This window comes from Stegodyphus dumicola, chromosome 10 (assembly GCF_044657685.1).
Source record: "Stegodyphus dumicola isolate Sdum_Otavi_A_Nest chromosome 10, ASM4465768v1".
In the NCBI taxonomy this organism is placed as follows: Eukaryota; Metazoa; Arthropoda; class Arachnida; order Araneae; family Eresidae; genus Stegodyphus; species Stegodyphus dumicola.
Genome location: NC_140777.1, coordinates 63,025,511 through 63,042,319, shown reverse-complemented (window position 1 = coordinate 63,042,319; position 16,809 = coordinate 63,025,511). Strand labels below are relative to the sequence as shown.

General features: G+C 31.8%; 1 protein-coding gene across 1 annotated transcript in view; it reads left to right on the top strand.

The window, feature by feature from the left end:
* Positions 1-16,601, top strand: part of LOC118184503 (torsin-1A-like) — a 69,423-nt gene extending 52,822 nt beyond the window's left edge. The window contains exon 5 of the mRNA XM_035354184.2: positions 5,912-16,601. Within this exon, the coding sequence (XP_035210075.2) occupies positions 5,912-6,156 (245 nt within the window). The 3' untranslated portion in view covers positions 6,157-16,601. The remainder of the gene's footprint in view (positions 1-5,911) is intronic.
* The last annotated feature ends 208 nt before the right edge of the window (positions 16,602-16,809 follow it).

The window sequence follows — 16,809 nt, the reverse complement described above, 5'->3', positions numbered from 1 at the left end:
TCATTGCTGGAAATTATTTAAATAATCTCTTGGCCATTTTTGCCAAATGATTTATGGGGATTTAGATAATCAGAGATAGCTAATTTTAGTGAAATTATAAGTAAAATTGTTGTATTTCTTTTGTATAGTGTAACATCTAAAGAGATAAGATGTACAAATCTAAAGAGACGAGATATGCTGGAAAGGTAAGCATACAGGGTCATCAAATCCATTTAACATTGTGTAAATAAGTATCTCGGTTATTTGGCGAGATATCACCAAGCTTTAATGACTACTTTTTGTCGCTGATTTCGGTCCTAGTATCACTCACTGTAATATGTATTGTAGTTGAATAAATATTTGTAATTGATCACTATATTAGTTGTAACTGTAATTCAACCCTCATGTTGCCTTCCAGTAATTTCGAGAAGCAGAAAGTACTAGAAATATCTCAGCAGCTAAGCAAAAACTATATAAGGCTAGAGAGAGCATCTGATCTCAGTTGTTGTTAAGATATGTTTGTTCGGCAGGAATTAGGAGTAGTGAGATATCTTCGGGTTAGCTTTCTCTTTAGATGCTCTTTGCCTTATGTTGTGTTTAATGTTGTTAGTAGTTTAAAGTGTAACTAGTTCTTAGTGTACTCTGTGATACTGTGAATACCTGTATGAGGGAAATACCAGAACCCCGAAGTGTTTCTTTTGATAAAATAAATTTTATCAACCCATCATCAGAGCTGTGTGCATTCAATCTGTTACAGGTTGTAGAAACTGAAGCGTTTCTTCCATCAAAGAACAAATCAAATAACAAATTGAAGGCCTGTAGGGTTTCTGTACTCGTCAAACAAGCTGATACACTGAAGAAATTTGTAAAGACAGATGGAAGCAATTCTGATAATTTTAAAGTTTTACACAAGCCTTCTCATCCCTCTCTAAAGCTATCCACATATGATGGTAAGACCTCCTGGCATAATACACTATTTTCTATAGTTGCAGAAGTGAATGGATAGGATTCCCTAACTAAGGCCTATCATCTCACCGCTTCTGTGAGAGGAAATGCAGTGGATATCCTTCAGACTCTTCCCGTAAACTAAAGGTTAGACTTCAGATCTCTATACAGTGCATTGTAGCTGTACTTTTGGGGGAAACGTTTAAAAGACTACAGCAGGCTTCAATTAAAATCCTGTCAACAGAAGCCCACAGAAACACTGCAGAAGCTTGCCACAGATATTGAAAGGCTGTGTTAACTTGCCTTTTTGGGGTGCTCATCAAAAACTAGGGAAATCCTGTCACTGCAGTACTTCATCGATCGCATTCGGGATCCTGAAATACAGAAAGCTCTGCAAATGGCAGATGTAAAGGATTTAAAAAGCACTGTAGTGTGCACCATGAAATTTGAAGCTGCCCAGCAAGCAACTCGCAGAGACTGTCACCTAATTAGAGCTGCTCAAGTCCAGGAGCCAGTTGAACAACTGACTGCTTGTTTAGATGATTTAACGAGACATGTCAGTGCCTTGATATGGAATATAAGTGACAAGAAACCTACTCTAAAGTATTGGAACTCTGGTCCTGAAGGCCTCATACAAAGAAACTGCAGGACACCCTAGGGCACAGAAAATAAAACAGAGGATTTAACCAGACAAGTGAGTACTTTGAGATAGAATAGGAGTGACAGAAAACCAACCTTAAAGTGTTGAAGGCGACTACAAAGGAAACCCAAGGCATGGTAAATAAGAATCACTCCACAGCAACAATGCAGGAAACAGATTAGTGGACATCTCGCTGAGCAGAGTTTGAAAGATAATAAGAAGCTCCATTTCAAAGTGCTTCATATTTCTGCAGTGAGTGGCGGCACTAATGGACTCTTAAAATAGGGCATATCAATGGAGATCCTAGCAATATGACCATCGATACAGGAGCAAATGTTACCATCGTTCATAAAGATTTACCTCAAAACTTTAAAGGTAAACTCATTTGGATGCCATCCTGCATTATCCTTCAAACTGCATCTGGTGATAAATTCTAAATTGATGGGAAGTTAAACGTAAACATCACATTTGGAACTGCCGCCTACCATCACACTGCATATGTCGCAGATATCACATATTCTTGCATGCACAGATTGGACTTTCTAAGGAATTACAGTTTTTCCTTGGACTTTAAAAGTAATGAACTGCATTTAGCCTCAAAGGACATAACTATCCGTCATCAGAAGGGATACTCACCTGGAAACACTGACACCCTGTCTAGAAGACCCTGGCCAGAAAGCTGCCAATACTGTTCGAGGGTCAAAGTGAAATTTGAGCTGCTTATTCTGATCGTACAGCAAGTTACAATTTCAACATCAGCTGATCAAGACCTACGAAATGAGTCAGGAAAGACTAGTTGGCAGATAGCGGCATTAAATCACTAGTTGATTTAATGAAATCTTCAAACAAGAAACCTATCTGGCAGGACATTTCGATCTCTATTCTACAGCAAACAATATTGGGCTGTCTGAGATTCACTCCATAGTCGAAGCAGCAGTTTATATCGGAAGTTCGAATCGGGTGATGAAGAAGCTTTTCAATGGCAGTTGATACTTCCAAGATGCTGGATCCCAGATGTCCTTAAAGAATTACACAGTAGTCCAACAGGAGGCAACTTCGGAATAATGATAGAGTACGAGAGTGCTTTTACTGGAGTAATGCAAGGGATAACGCGCAAAAATAGTGCCAATCCTGTGATACCCATGCAGGTTGGAAAGCACTGAAGAAATGCACCCAAGGGAAGCTACAGCATTACAATGTAGAAGCGTCTTCAAATTCTAAGCCTAAAGTTGTGCATAATGACAGTTCGAACTGCTGATGACAACAAAGACTTCCTTGTTGTCATTGATTACTTCACTAAGTGGCCTGAAACGTATCCTATTCCTCATAAAGAGGCTGTCACGGTAGCAGAGGTAATAATACAGCATTGGATTTTCAGGTTTGGAGTACCTCTTCAGTTACATTCCAATCAAGGAAGAAATGTTACCTTTCTTGTAATTAAAGAACTCTGCAAGCTACTCAGTATTGACAAAACTCAAACGACACCTTTACATCTCCAGTCAGACGGTATGGTAGAGTGATTTAATTGAACCATCCTTAATAACCTCTCGTTGGTTTTCACAAATCAACAGAACTGGGACAATAAGTTACTTCTATTTTTACTGGTTTATCACAGTGCTGTTCACGAGGCTACCGACTATTCCCCATCTCAGATGCTCTTCAGTCATGACCTTTGTCTGCCTTGTGATCTCTGGTTTGTTCGCGCTCCGGATGTGGATGAAATCATTTACCTCTTAAATCACACTGAATCTCTGATGTAGTCAACAGAGAAATGTAATGAAGTATATGTGTGTGTGTGTGTAAGATTAAAAAACAAAATAGGTAAAATAAAATTATGAAAATGGTAAGTGCTTATAGTAACTTTCTATGGACTGCATCAGTTCTAGATTAACCCCTATCATATGCAGATATGTACATTACATAAGGTGGTGATATAAATGGAACTAAAATTCAGGCAACCATTAATGATTTTACAGCATTACCAAACAAAGGCATTGAAACCAGGTAACCCATTCTGAATTAAGATTTAATCTTGAACACATCACACTTTTGCTTCTGCTTCTCAGCCTAGGTTGACTGCTGCTTACAGCTTCTCTTCTTACTTCTAAGCTATCAGAAATGTAAATATTTTGAAACAGACACAATTATAGTGTCAATTGGTTTGTGGCTGCAAAATGTTTAACTACAGTAAAAGAAACATGAATTAAATCTGATACAACTGCATCTTATTGCATCTACCAAGTTTATTTTTTGTTATGGATCATCTGTGTGTGCTTCAAAATCATACTCTATGTATATATATGATATTTTAGCAATCAGGCACATGAGTTCCAGCCATTGTTATGGCTCAGCATCCAATGACAACACAGAAGGATTTCACTTTTTACTATTCCATATCTTTATTTCAATTTTCACTGCAGATCATTTTTATTTTAGATGAAATTCTCCAAATTACATATTCAATAGTGATTTAAACTAAGTACGATTAAATTTAAACTTTCTGTGTCATAACTATTCTAACAAAGGAAAGATGGGTTAAGCAGCAGAATTATCAATAACTCTATATTAAATATAAAGTATGAGGAGGGAGTACTGGTTCAGAAACAGAGGCTTGTTTTACCTCTTCATAATTGTTCCTTTTACCCTCGTCATGTAATATAATATAAACTTTAAAGTCTCCCACTTTATTTGTTATATAGAATTTTTATTTTTTCATATGATGGAGTGTGATTTTTTTTAACATAATGGAATGTTGTTGTGCAGTTCACTAACCACTCATGAAAATTTAATATATGAGTCTGTTTAAAGTGGATTTGCCCAAATAGCTGGATGTGTCTACTAGGAGAAAGCTGCGGGGTCTTCCAGTTTGTGTAAAATGTCAAAATTGTAAAATGTAGTAATAAAAGTAAGACCACAATTTCAATCATGCTTTTTAAATGATAAGTATTACTTATAAATGTGAACATTGGTGTAAATTTTAAGATTTATGATCATTCGTAATAATTTGTGAGTATATAAAGTATTTATAATTGTGATCTTGTATGCAAACATTTTTGGAAATCCTCCCCTGAAGTATCAAAATTATGATGTGAATGTTCCAGAAACAAGAACTTTTTACAGATTGGACTCAAATCACCATAGGACTTTAAAAAATTATTATTGAACTCAAAATGTTACATATTATAGTTTTATTGTTTAAAATCTAATATTATATTTCTCATATTTTTGGTACTCTAATGCTTTTTCTCTCAGAAAGGCTAAAGGCTTCTCTATCACTTCGCCTTTTTCTTTTGAAAGGGGGGTATGTGTAAGATAAAAAATATGAAAGCAAACTTCTAAATTTAGTTCAATATAACCTCTTATTTTCTATTTCATTTGGGAACTTCATTTATCTATCCTAAAAATAGCGCTGTAAGTCTAAACTGCGTCATTCAAATTAATCATGCGATCTTACGTAATCCTTAATGCATATGCCTCTTCACCAACCACCGAATAGTAAACCATAACTAAAAACTCCCTTCTTTCTATGAACTGATGTGTCACTTTCACTTAAGCTTTCCTCCTGGCCAGAAGTTTTGCGGCTACCGTCTTTGTTCAAGGAATATGTACTGATCTAACAAAAATGTTGAGTGCGTAAGATGCTCGTCCGTATCTGAACCAAATATTGGGAATCCTGATGTGCTTTCCTCAATAATAAAGTTATTTTGAATCCAGACATGTTTGCCTTGCCAAGTTTCTTTGCTACTCATCTATTATGCCACCATCAAGCTCCAAATCATTCATTTTATATCATGACATATATATATTTAACTGTATTATCATCATCCATGTTTAAACAAAGAATGAATTAAGTTCAAAACCAAAACCCAAATATGTATTGTAAGCTGCAGTATTTATTAAATTCACATCCTCTATGTTTAATGTAATTATAGAAGAGTTTAGGAAATAATAATTATACATATTATCACTGCATTTTTAATTAAAATGTTTATACAAATTGTAAATATTGTTATTAATGATAATAAATTCATTTTACATAGAGATGTCACATAATAAAAATTAACTGAAATGTATTAAATGTAACATAAGATAATGCATTATTAGAAAGAGATAATATGATACGTTGTTTTTCTGAGTTATTAGAATATTAGTAGGAATCCACAAACGATCAACTATTTTGTACACAAATAATAATGGTAATCAGAATTATGAATAGTCTGTTTATATGCAGTCATAATAAATACGAGTAATAGTATGGTTTTGAGTTATAATAAAATATGTTTTTAATGCATTTTAAACCTTATTTGTAATAAAACATTTTTTTTCCTCTCTTAATTTTGCCCCTAGGTGGAATGCACCATAGTGAAATTGTGAGAAAACAACTGATTGATATATATGTGCCATTTTTGCCTTTGGAAAAGAAACACGTGAAGCAGTGTATTAAATCAGAACTCTTGAGTCGAAAGTTAAAAGTTGATGATGATTCTGTTAACATTATAGCAAATCAGCTGTTATATGAGCCTTCTAATATTGAGCTTTTCTCAACTTCTGGTTGTAAAAAAATAAGCCAAAAAATAGATATTTATATTTAAAATTACACTGTAATAAATCTATGATAAAATGTAAAAAGAGGTGTTGCCAGTGGCTGCATCCAGGCATGTAACGTATAGAGAAACATACCTGTGTATCTGATTTTGTAATTGCTAATTGTGTATTTTTAATCATAATTTTGTATTTAGCTGATGAACTCATTTTTAGTTAGTTATAAAACTGGTAATTGAATAATAGTAAGTCTTCCTCAAATAAGTTTTTACAAAAATAAGATATTTATTTTGATATTGTAATTGGTTACTCAAATGTGAAATGAGTTTAACAGAGGTGAGTTGTGCAGTGTGAATGATAGAATTTTGTAATCATAATTTGTAACTTTTTAAAATGTATATATAAAATCATTTTTTTTTTACCTTTTTCAATTAAAAAATGAATTTATCATAAATTATTTTTTCATAGTGAAAAGTATACAAGTGAAACTGTGAGCCGTAATTTTATTTTCTCAGTGTGTTTACTGGTTGTAAAATGTTTTTATAGGATTAATTATAAGTACTGGTTGCAAAATGTTTTTATAACGAATTTTTGAAACACTAAATTTTAATTTATACATCCATTTTAGTAATTAAAAACATGATTTCTTTTGCAAAGTTTTATTAAACTTGCTGATGAAATTTTTAATTACTTCCTATATTTCCCTTATTTCTTAATGTTTATAGAGGAGTGATGGTGATGCAAAAATTACATAATGATGTTACATTAATAAAAAAAACATTTACTAACTAGTTATTAGTAAAAGCATCCATTTATTGTTTGTGTTAATGGCTTAAGTATGTTTCAAGCATGCAAAATAAGTGTATATATTATGCTTTCTGTTTTTAAAAACAAATTCTTTAACTTTGTTATTAAAGTACAGTATGTTGAATAACGAAGCGAAATATATAGAGAAAATCAAATAACTTCTGTATAAATCTTTGTAAATATATATATATGTATGTATAAGTAAATTATGAAGCAGATTTTTACAGATAACTTCTGTATAAATATTTGTAAATATATATATATATGTATGTATAAGTAAATTATGAAGCAGATTTTTATGTTTTTAAAGCAATAGAGGTCTAGAAAGTACTAATTTATAATACTAATTAAAATACTGACTAAATTTTTTTTTAATAAATTTCTGTTTTAATTGAATTTCTGTTCCTTGGAGATGGTATATAAAAAGTTTTCTAATTATAAATTATAGGCTTTTTAATTTACTCATAATTACTTTTATTTAGAATTAATATTCTAACTACCGTAATTTCTAGAAGAAGAAAGGCCACATCAGCATGAATACCTCAATCAAGAAAAATGGCGGGGAAAAACCTAAAATTATGCAGAAACAATAAATTAAATTGCATGTGACATTGTCATGGACCTTATAGATGCAGTGTCCTGATATATGACTTATCAGTTAAGAAAAATTCATGAAATGAAATCATAACTCAAAAATAAATTATAGGTAAGAAATTTTGAAAATATACTTACGTCCACTAATATACTTATATTCACCTGCTAAAGGACAAATATGGACTCATATTTGTAATACTCATACTATATTATAAAAAATTTCACAACAACAAGATATTAAATTTGGGTAACATACAAAGCCATCAAAATCTGATTCTTCACTATCTGAATTAAACGGATTTAGCAAAATCTGATCTAAATAGTCCAAGTCTTCCAAATCGTCACATTCATCCTCTTGGTTTACTATCTCTTTATTTGAGGATATAATTTTAGCTACTTTGAACCCTGCTGTTATTGATGATGGTTTCACCGATTTCCATGAACTTCCTACCCACTTTGCAACTTCTTCATAAGATGCTCTATGCATTTTGCCACTTTTGTTATACGTATGCAGTCCTTCACTCATCCAACACTCCCACCACTTTTGGACTTCACCTTTGAAGGCTTTATTATCTGACAAATTTAATGGTTGTAAGATTTTTGTCAAAGCACCAGGAATTAATTATTCCTAAGATCGTTGACAGTTTTTGACATCTGGTTTGCACTGACTCAAGTAAATAAGAAAGCATGGAATCCATAATCAACAACCCTTTTGGTTGGAAAAAAGATTCCGTATGACACTGCCAACTTTTTGTAGCCACTTATTCATGATTGTTTCACACATCCATCCATTCTTGTTTGTACAAATATTTACGTCATTAGGAAAATCTCCCTTCAGGATAGTTTTCCTTTTAAAAATGATCATCGTCTTTAGCTTGTCACCATTTGCAGCACAAGCTAACACACATGTAAATGACATTCTTTCATGCCCCTTTTTAAGCACAGGTACAGTTTTTGCACCAGTTTCATCAACAGTTCTGTTTGCAAGAGAATCAAAAGCTAACTGCGTTTGCATATTTATTATCTGTGATGGAAGAAGTTTTTGTATATCAATAATCTGTCACGTAATTTACAAAAGATGCTTTTTTATCCTGCCAGTCCATTCATAATTGTTGTCCGACTGTTGTTCTAGTTCACACAGAAATATTTTTTCTTTTCATAAATCTGCTATACCAGCAAGGTTTTCTTTTGAAACCATTTAAGTTCATTTGTTTCGCAATAATTTGCTTGTAAGTGAATTTTTACAGTCAAAACTGCCATTCCCTTTCCTTGTTGCTCCTTTATCCAGTTTTCAAGGTCGTCCTCTAGATTCAGCCACCTTACAGTACCACTTTTTTTGCTTGTTTCTGTTGTGGCATATTTTTAAGTTCTTTTTCAATTCTCCAATGTTGAATGCATCTGTCCTCCACTTCAAACTCTCAAGCTGCTGCTCTATTTCCAGTTTGATCAGCATGTGAAATTACATTAAGCTTAAAACCAGCAGTATAGCTTCTGTGCTGTTTAGGTGGCCATTTTCAAAAATTTCCCGTTCCCTTCTTAAAAACTATCCAAGAAAAATTGATTCATGTTGAAGAGGGAATACGTCAAAGTTCGTTATTGCAACAAAGGTGGAGTCGTGACCGCCTTTGAAAAAATTTGCTGGAGATTTACATTGGAAAAGGCAGGACAGGAGAGAGGACGGATCCTGGAAGATTCATCCAGTGGCAGAGAAGAGAGACTATTCAATGCTGATTTGGAAGAGGGAAGAATGTTATTTTTCCGAGATCCCGTTTAGGGTGAATAAGGCATGTAGGTCCGTTGAAGGGAAAGATTGTAAACAAAATTCACAGAAAGCAACTGAGTGGTCTTTTGTATGGGAACAGCACCAAACTATGTACAAAACAAGGTCATCCAAACTAGGTACAATGACATCAAAGGAAATATTTTTTTAAGTGCACATAAGAACCTCATGGGTAGAAATGCTGCACCTGCTTAATTTTTAAACACGTAAATGCTGTGGCGTTTCTTCCAGGAATTACGGTAAATAGCAGCTTTAAGCACTATTTTATTACTCAGTAGATTATCTCCAAGAAACTTTCAAAGTTTCCTTGCCAGTTTAAGGCTAAAATATCTTAAATAGAGAACAACACTTTTTACGACAACCCTCTTACATTCCATCACTGAATACAATTGCATTTCCAGCCTTTTTTTTTTACTTTTTTGCAGGCAAGTAAGTTAATTTTAATTTCCTGGAGTTTGACCTTTAAAAAAATATTCATTTATTGTTTAATTTAAAGGAGTTATGTCAGTTTTGATCTTCTTTTGATTTTGAATTACTTTTTAATGTTAAAAAATGAATACATTTGTTTTTACTTTTGAATTTTAGTTTGAAAATGAGAGTGCCGGGGAATATCTCTTCTAAAGTAAGCATCCTGTTTAATTGTATTCTTCGTGAGCAACTTAAATTTAAGGATTATTTACTAATTTGTTTATGAAGATTATTTTGTCTTAAATGGACTAATGTCTTTCTATTGATTGAGTATTGTTCATGACTTATGATTTGGCTCTAGCAAAAATATAACTTGATGCTTACTTGGAAGAAAGACAAACACTCTCACTTAATTTAGTTGTTGTTAATTGATAGTAGATTGGTTTGTTCTCCTTCATAAGTCGATTAATCTGCAATCAATGACAATAGCTAACTTTCAATACTACTTAAATTTTTTACTTTTGATTTTGGTATTTTTTCCATAGAAGTATAAGAAAATTACAAAATTAAATTAGCTAAAGAACATAAAATTTAGAATATCTAAATTATTCATATTTTACATCAGAATCATATTATAAAAAGTTTGAAAAACTACGTCTAGCATTATAAAGTAAATTTAAGTGAGTTTGAAGTTGGAAACTATATATTGAAAAGTTACTCTAACGATACATGTTACATAAATTATTCTTTGATACTCCAATTGCAAAAGTAGGAAAAATAATTTCTTTATAACTACTTTACTTTACTTTTACATATTTTGAGATATATTGCATTTACCATATGCCCTTCCCCTAGCTTTTTAGCAACAAGTTCTGAACATATTTAAAGTATTCACATAATTTTCCCTTTCCTCTGTGCATTTAGAGAATGAGCATTCCTAAATTTTAAAGTGGATTCATCCACATAGTTGTTGTTTTAATCTTGCTAATAAAAACAAACCCTACAAAGATAAGGTCGAAACTTTCCCTTTAAACTGTTGAACTTTTTGCTAGCCTTATGCAAAAACCTACCCATCACGGTAAAGTAAACATGAACTGATATTCAGTCTACTATTTTGCTGATTTGGCTGCACACTCATCTTCCCTATATGTTTATGAATGATCAGACCTAAGGAATAGGATAGATTACAATAAGAAAAGGCGAGGTTCAAGTTACAGAGAAGTAAAAATTAAGCTATTTTATAAGATATTGTAATAATTATATTACTGTGCATTCAAATTTGGAATGTAGGTTTCTTTTAAAGAAATAATATTGTGATAATATCTGTTATTTATCCATGACTACTTTTTATTTATTATGTTCTTTCTGTAACTGCATCCTTTAGAAATTAAACTGTTAGGATAATTTTCCCATCTCGATTTTCGAATGATGAAATTGATTAAAAAAAGATACGCGAGGATATTTTTTTTTTTTTTTTTTTTTTTTCTTACAAATGGCAGGCACTTGTCTGTAATGGCATTGGCCACTACTAAGCCCAGAAGCGGTGACCATTTTATTATGGAGGCACTTAATAGGCGGCCACTGTCACCTCCTATTAAGGGACAGACAATTTTACATCCATGCTTCTCCGGGATTCAAACCCGGGCCCTTTGGTATCACAGTCAGGCTCCCCTAACCACTATACCGTTTGGGCGGCATATATGAGGAAATATGGTATATCATTTGTGTATGTACTAGAGAAGCATTTTTAATTTCCTTGCAAGGTTTTCCATTTGGATTCGTTATTCAGCTAACTACCCTTATCATTTAACACAGGGTTTCTTAAACTGTGGGTCGCGGGTTCCAGGACCTGCAGCTGGGGGTCGCCAAAAATATTAGAAGTTTTCATATTCTTTAACTTATTATAATAAGCTTACAATTACCAAATATTTTTACACGATGTATCTGAAAATAGATAAAGATAAGACAATACAGACAAAGAAAAAATGAAAACATTTCGATGCATTCTTTTTATAATATAAACTTTCATTTTCCTTGCTTTGCACATAACACTGTCATTTCGTCTGTTACTTATTTAAAATTTTCACATTGTTCTATGTCTTAAAATTAGAAATTAATGACCTAAAACTGCAATAGTATATTACAGTACAAGTGAAAAAAAATTGACAGTTTCACTCACACGTGTGTCGGACTTTTGCAATACTTATGGGGGTCCCATCCAATATAAAATAAGTAACATATAATTCACATTTTATTAAACATTTACTTTTGAAAAATTAGCTATTAAATACATTATTATTTGCTGTACTACTACAAAATTATTATTTGGCCTAGTATAAATATATTAATAATGAAAGTATATGAATGGTGTAAGATGGATAAGACAGAAAATAAGCACATTCATCTTACACTCCTTCATTTCTTTTTAAGAAACTTACCATTTACTTTACTGAGCTATTATTTTATTACATGAGGGTTTAAAAATATATTTAGAAGCGTTTTTTAATGTTTTGTACAAAGTTTTGCTTTTAACATAATTATGTATACTACAAACTACTTTCACATGCATTTTGCCAACCGTTAAACTGCTGACAGGGAGGGAAGAAAAAGCGTCAGCATGTGAAAGATTGCCATTAGAAAGCAAGCAATTAAAATATGAGTTCTTTATGTGCAAGAAAAAGTAAAAATGACTCAATTCTTTCTTAGATTGCTATGCCATATGCCATGATTACAAATGGAACAATCAGAAAATCTTGTTCAAGAAACTAAGTTTATGATTCTTTTTTTTTTTTTTTTTTACACTTATCTCTGTGCCATTGATACTCTTGGTAGTGCTTTTCTGTTATTTTCAAAGCAATACATTCCGTTAAAAATATTAAAGTTATGATTAAACTTTTTTATTGAATTTTTTCATTGCTAATTTTTATCGTCTTTTTCTAGAACTTAATTTCTATTCGTGATATTAAACTACACTGTTCATGTCATTAATCAAATAATTTTTTCCCTTTTCTTTTAAATACTGTGTTTCTTCATGTATTTCCCCAAATCTTTTACCAACAAGTTCTGAAAGTTGAGAAATTTTCTCCTTCCTCAATGAAACAGAGAAGAAGTTCCCTTAATTTTAAAATTGATTCAACCACATAGTGATTGCTTTTGTTTTGTCTCACTAACAAAGACAAGCCCTCATCAACTACCTGCAAAGGTGGCACCAAACCTTTACTTTTTAACTGTTGATCTTTATGCCAACCTAATACAAGAACAGAACTATTTCACTGAACATTCATCTTTTCTATTTGAGGCCTAAGGAGTCGCTGAAAAAACAATAAGAATGATCTACAGTCTGTCTATCATAAGAAAAGCTCTCGCCAGTTAGTCTGCAGCTGTCTGTTGCCGTAGAAACGAGCCTTGACCCATTTTTGGCAGGGGTGTCTTAAAGATGTACTTTTCAGTTTGCCATCTTGGCGTATTTAAAGATGATATGCCAACCCCTGGTTCGCATATCATCTTGAAATACGCCCTATTTGAAGGCGGGATCTGTTCTTCTCATGGACAGACATTATATTAAGGTTACAATCAATTAGAAATGAAAATATCTTATTAGATGCTATATGCTTATATTCTAATATGAATACATAACATTACTATGTATTCATATTGGAGTATAGGTTTCTTTCAAAGGAATAGTATTGTTATAACTGCCTGTGGTTTATCCATGACTGCTTTTCGTCTGTTTTGTTCTAATTGAAGCTTTATCTTTCAAAAATGTAATTATTCACATGATTTTCCCCTCTCAGTTTTTAGACACTAACATTAGTAGTAAAAAATGGGGGGAAATGTATTAACTGAATGATGAATGGTATAACAAATTTGAAAACAGGGAAGTATAAGAATTGCATGCATTCAGAGATGCCAAGCCTTTTATAGCTGTGCTAATAGTTGATTAAGTAACTAGTGAAATGATAGTTCAAGTTTGATAATTTTTTCTATTGTGTAAACATATATGTGTATTGAATGCAAAAAAAAGTAGTTTCAAAATATATATTTTTAAATATTGATTTTACATACTTATTTCCATTTATAGCATCTTTCAAATAAGTCATAGAATTTTGTGTGGAGAGTTCTATAAATAATAACTTGTTATATGGTCTCCATGGGCAAAAGTCTACTTTGTTAGCCATTCATTACATGTTATTAGTTTTCATAAATTAAACTTAACAATTTTCCATCTACACACAAAAATGAGAGAAATATGGGTGATTTATATTTTTGTGGGTCAAAATATAAATTTATTAATAGAGGTTTACACAGAACCATTAGTGATCACAAGAAAAAGACTTTTTATTCTTTCCTAAATATGATAAAATAGTTATGAATTTCCTCCACTAATAAAAATTGTAAAGTGAACTAAATCCATAAATTCATTTCCAACCCAGTCAGTAAATCCTTTTTTTTTTTTTTTTTTTTTAATTTAAGTATGAAATATTTTGAATTTATCTTATTAAAGAATCATGACTAGTTTACTAATTAAGATTTTTCTTTCGTGAAAAACCAAATAAAGAATTTTATGTTCTGTATCTTCCATTTTACTGGGCCGATTGACGAAATTCAACTTGCGTTTTTCATGTCTCGAAAGTGCGACTTAGGATATGTGCAGTAGTACAAAGTCCGTAATCTGGACTCGTCGGGACTTCAGCGATTCCGGATTATAGATCATCAATTTAAATCTGTTAAGATGGCATGCAGAAATTATACAATTAAAAATATGAAACTGTAATTTATGAAATAAACAGCAATTATGATCTAAAGGGTATCAAAATTTACAAAAAAAGCTTAATATTTATTTATTTACTTTATTAAACATTTCTTTCGATGTAAGTTGTTTCAGTTGCTTCGTTTTTTGTGCTAATACTTTCTCTTTAATTCTATAAACAGACATAATTACTTGTTCAGTTACTAAGTTCCACTGTTCAAGTCCTGTAATTGCTGTGTTGAGAATACTAACTTGTCATTCGAAATTTTTTCGTTTTCAATAACCTCTCTGTCACTATCGGAAGCGGTATTTTCTGGTTCTAGAACCATACTACAGATTTCGCTGTCCGTTGATTGATTATTGGGGCATTGTCGTCGCAATGAAAAACTTCTATTATATCATCTTCATTTATTACTGCTTCTCCACATTTCTTTACAAAATCCAATAACTGGAAAATTTCACCTTTAGTTTGCGATGTTCGAAAATCTTCAAATTCACAGCTATTATCTTCATCGTCCGCACCATGAAATATGGTAGCTGGCTGTAAATTATGCCAAGCATTTTTTAACGTACCTGGAGACACACCCTCCCAATGCGCATGCATAAAGAATACAAAAAAAAAAGTTTGTGGCTTTGAGGTCCGGATTATAGATCATTCTGGATAATGGACGTCCAGATTACGGACTTTGTACTGTATTAGATTTATATATAGCATCGTTCTAATATAGGTATTTTGCCACACAATCGGACTTTTCTGTGATGACATCTCAATTTTTTTTACATATTTCGTTTCTACGACACAAATTACGCCAAACGGCAAAGTTTTGTAAAAATCGCACGATTAGTTTTTAAAAAATTAGCTCTCAAAATTTTAGCTTCTCAATGTTTAGTATATATTTATTAATATCTCTTTTTTATATTAAACTTATTTAATTCTTCCTTTCACATTTTAAGATTTAGGAACATTCCAAATAAAATTCATCCATTTTTTATGATTAATTTTAAAATATCGAAAAAATTTTTGAATTATAATCTACGAAATTTTTACCATCATCCTAAAACCTGCAAATTAAGAGTCTTTTATTCAAAATTTCCAAAGATGACGTTCCAAAGTTGTGAATTTATATATTGGCGCGTTTTGAAATTTGGCATATTTGTTGAAAGCGATAACAATATCAAATGTGGTTTAGGCAGTTTGTTATAATTATTTGAAAGTAAGAACGGTGCGACTTTTTTTCCCCTCCTGCACGGGAAAGGAAAATAGGTTGCCATATATTAAGAAGTTCGCTAAGTGAATTGGCGCAAACTGTAAAAAAAGTAAACCAAGATAAATTTTTGAATTTCTCCGTAAATTTGGCACCAAATTTTACGAAATATAAATTTTAGGTCTAATTTGAGTCGTAAAATCGAAATGTGGAAAAAAATTGGTATGTTACTTCAGAAAAGGTCCGATTTTGTATCAAAATACCAATGTTATATATAAATCTAATGTATATCTTAAGTCGTGCTTTCGAGACATAAAAAACGCAGTTTGAATTTCGACAATCTGCCCAGTAGAACGGGATATATAGAACTGTCTACCCCCTCTTTTTCCTCTGCAGTGTACAATTAACATGAATATGATATTTGAAGCAGGGTATGCAGTGATTCTCATCCGTACTGCTGATTATTGAATGAGTAATGAGCCAAACTGCACTTTAAGTAAATGATGTAGGTGGAAAAACTGAAATCCTAAGTAAGAATTATTGTTTTGATGTATTAAATAATTCTGTAAGACAGAAAATGTGTTGAAGCCCTTTGTGACATTCATCTCTGAGTATGTCTAAGAATATAAACAAATATCATTCAATATTGAACATCATTTTCTAAAATGAGCCTTTTCACAAAAGTCCAGATTTTCTTTTTTTTAGGGGGGGGGGAGAACAGAGACTTGTCATCTAAGATAGGTTTCACTGTATTCTTAAAATCTTTATTACTTGAATATTGTTACTGTTCCAATTCCAATATAAAGCATATTTGTTTTTTTTCATATATTGGTTGTCTATTTTTACATTTTTTCACCAGTCCTTGTTAACGTTTTATTGTTAAACTGTTATTTGTGTGACAAAAGATTTTTTATTTTTAGTATTATTATGGAATAAAATTGTTGTATTTTATTTTACCATTCTTTCATTGCAGTAGTCAAAGGAAAAGCAGAATGTATGGTCTTTGTGACATAATACAGTCAGTGCTCATTATAATAACCATCCTCTTCTACAGAAATAGGATATTACTGAAGTAGCTACAATGAGCTGGAACGTAGATAATTAGAGTAAGATGAAATCATGTTTGGAAATTTTTCCAAATGTGAGAACATCTGCCAAG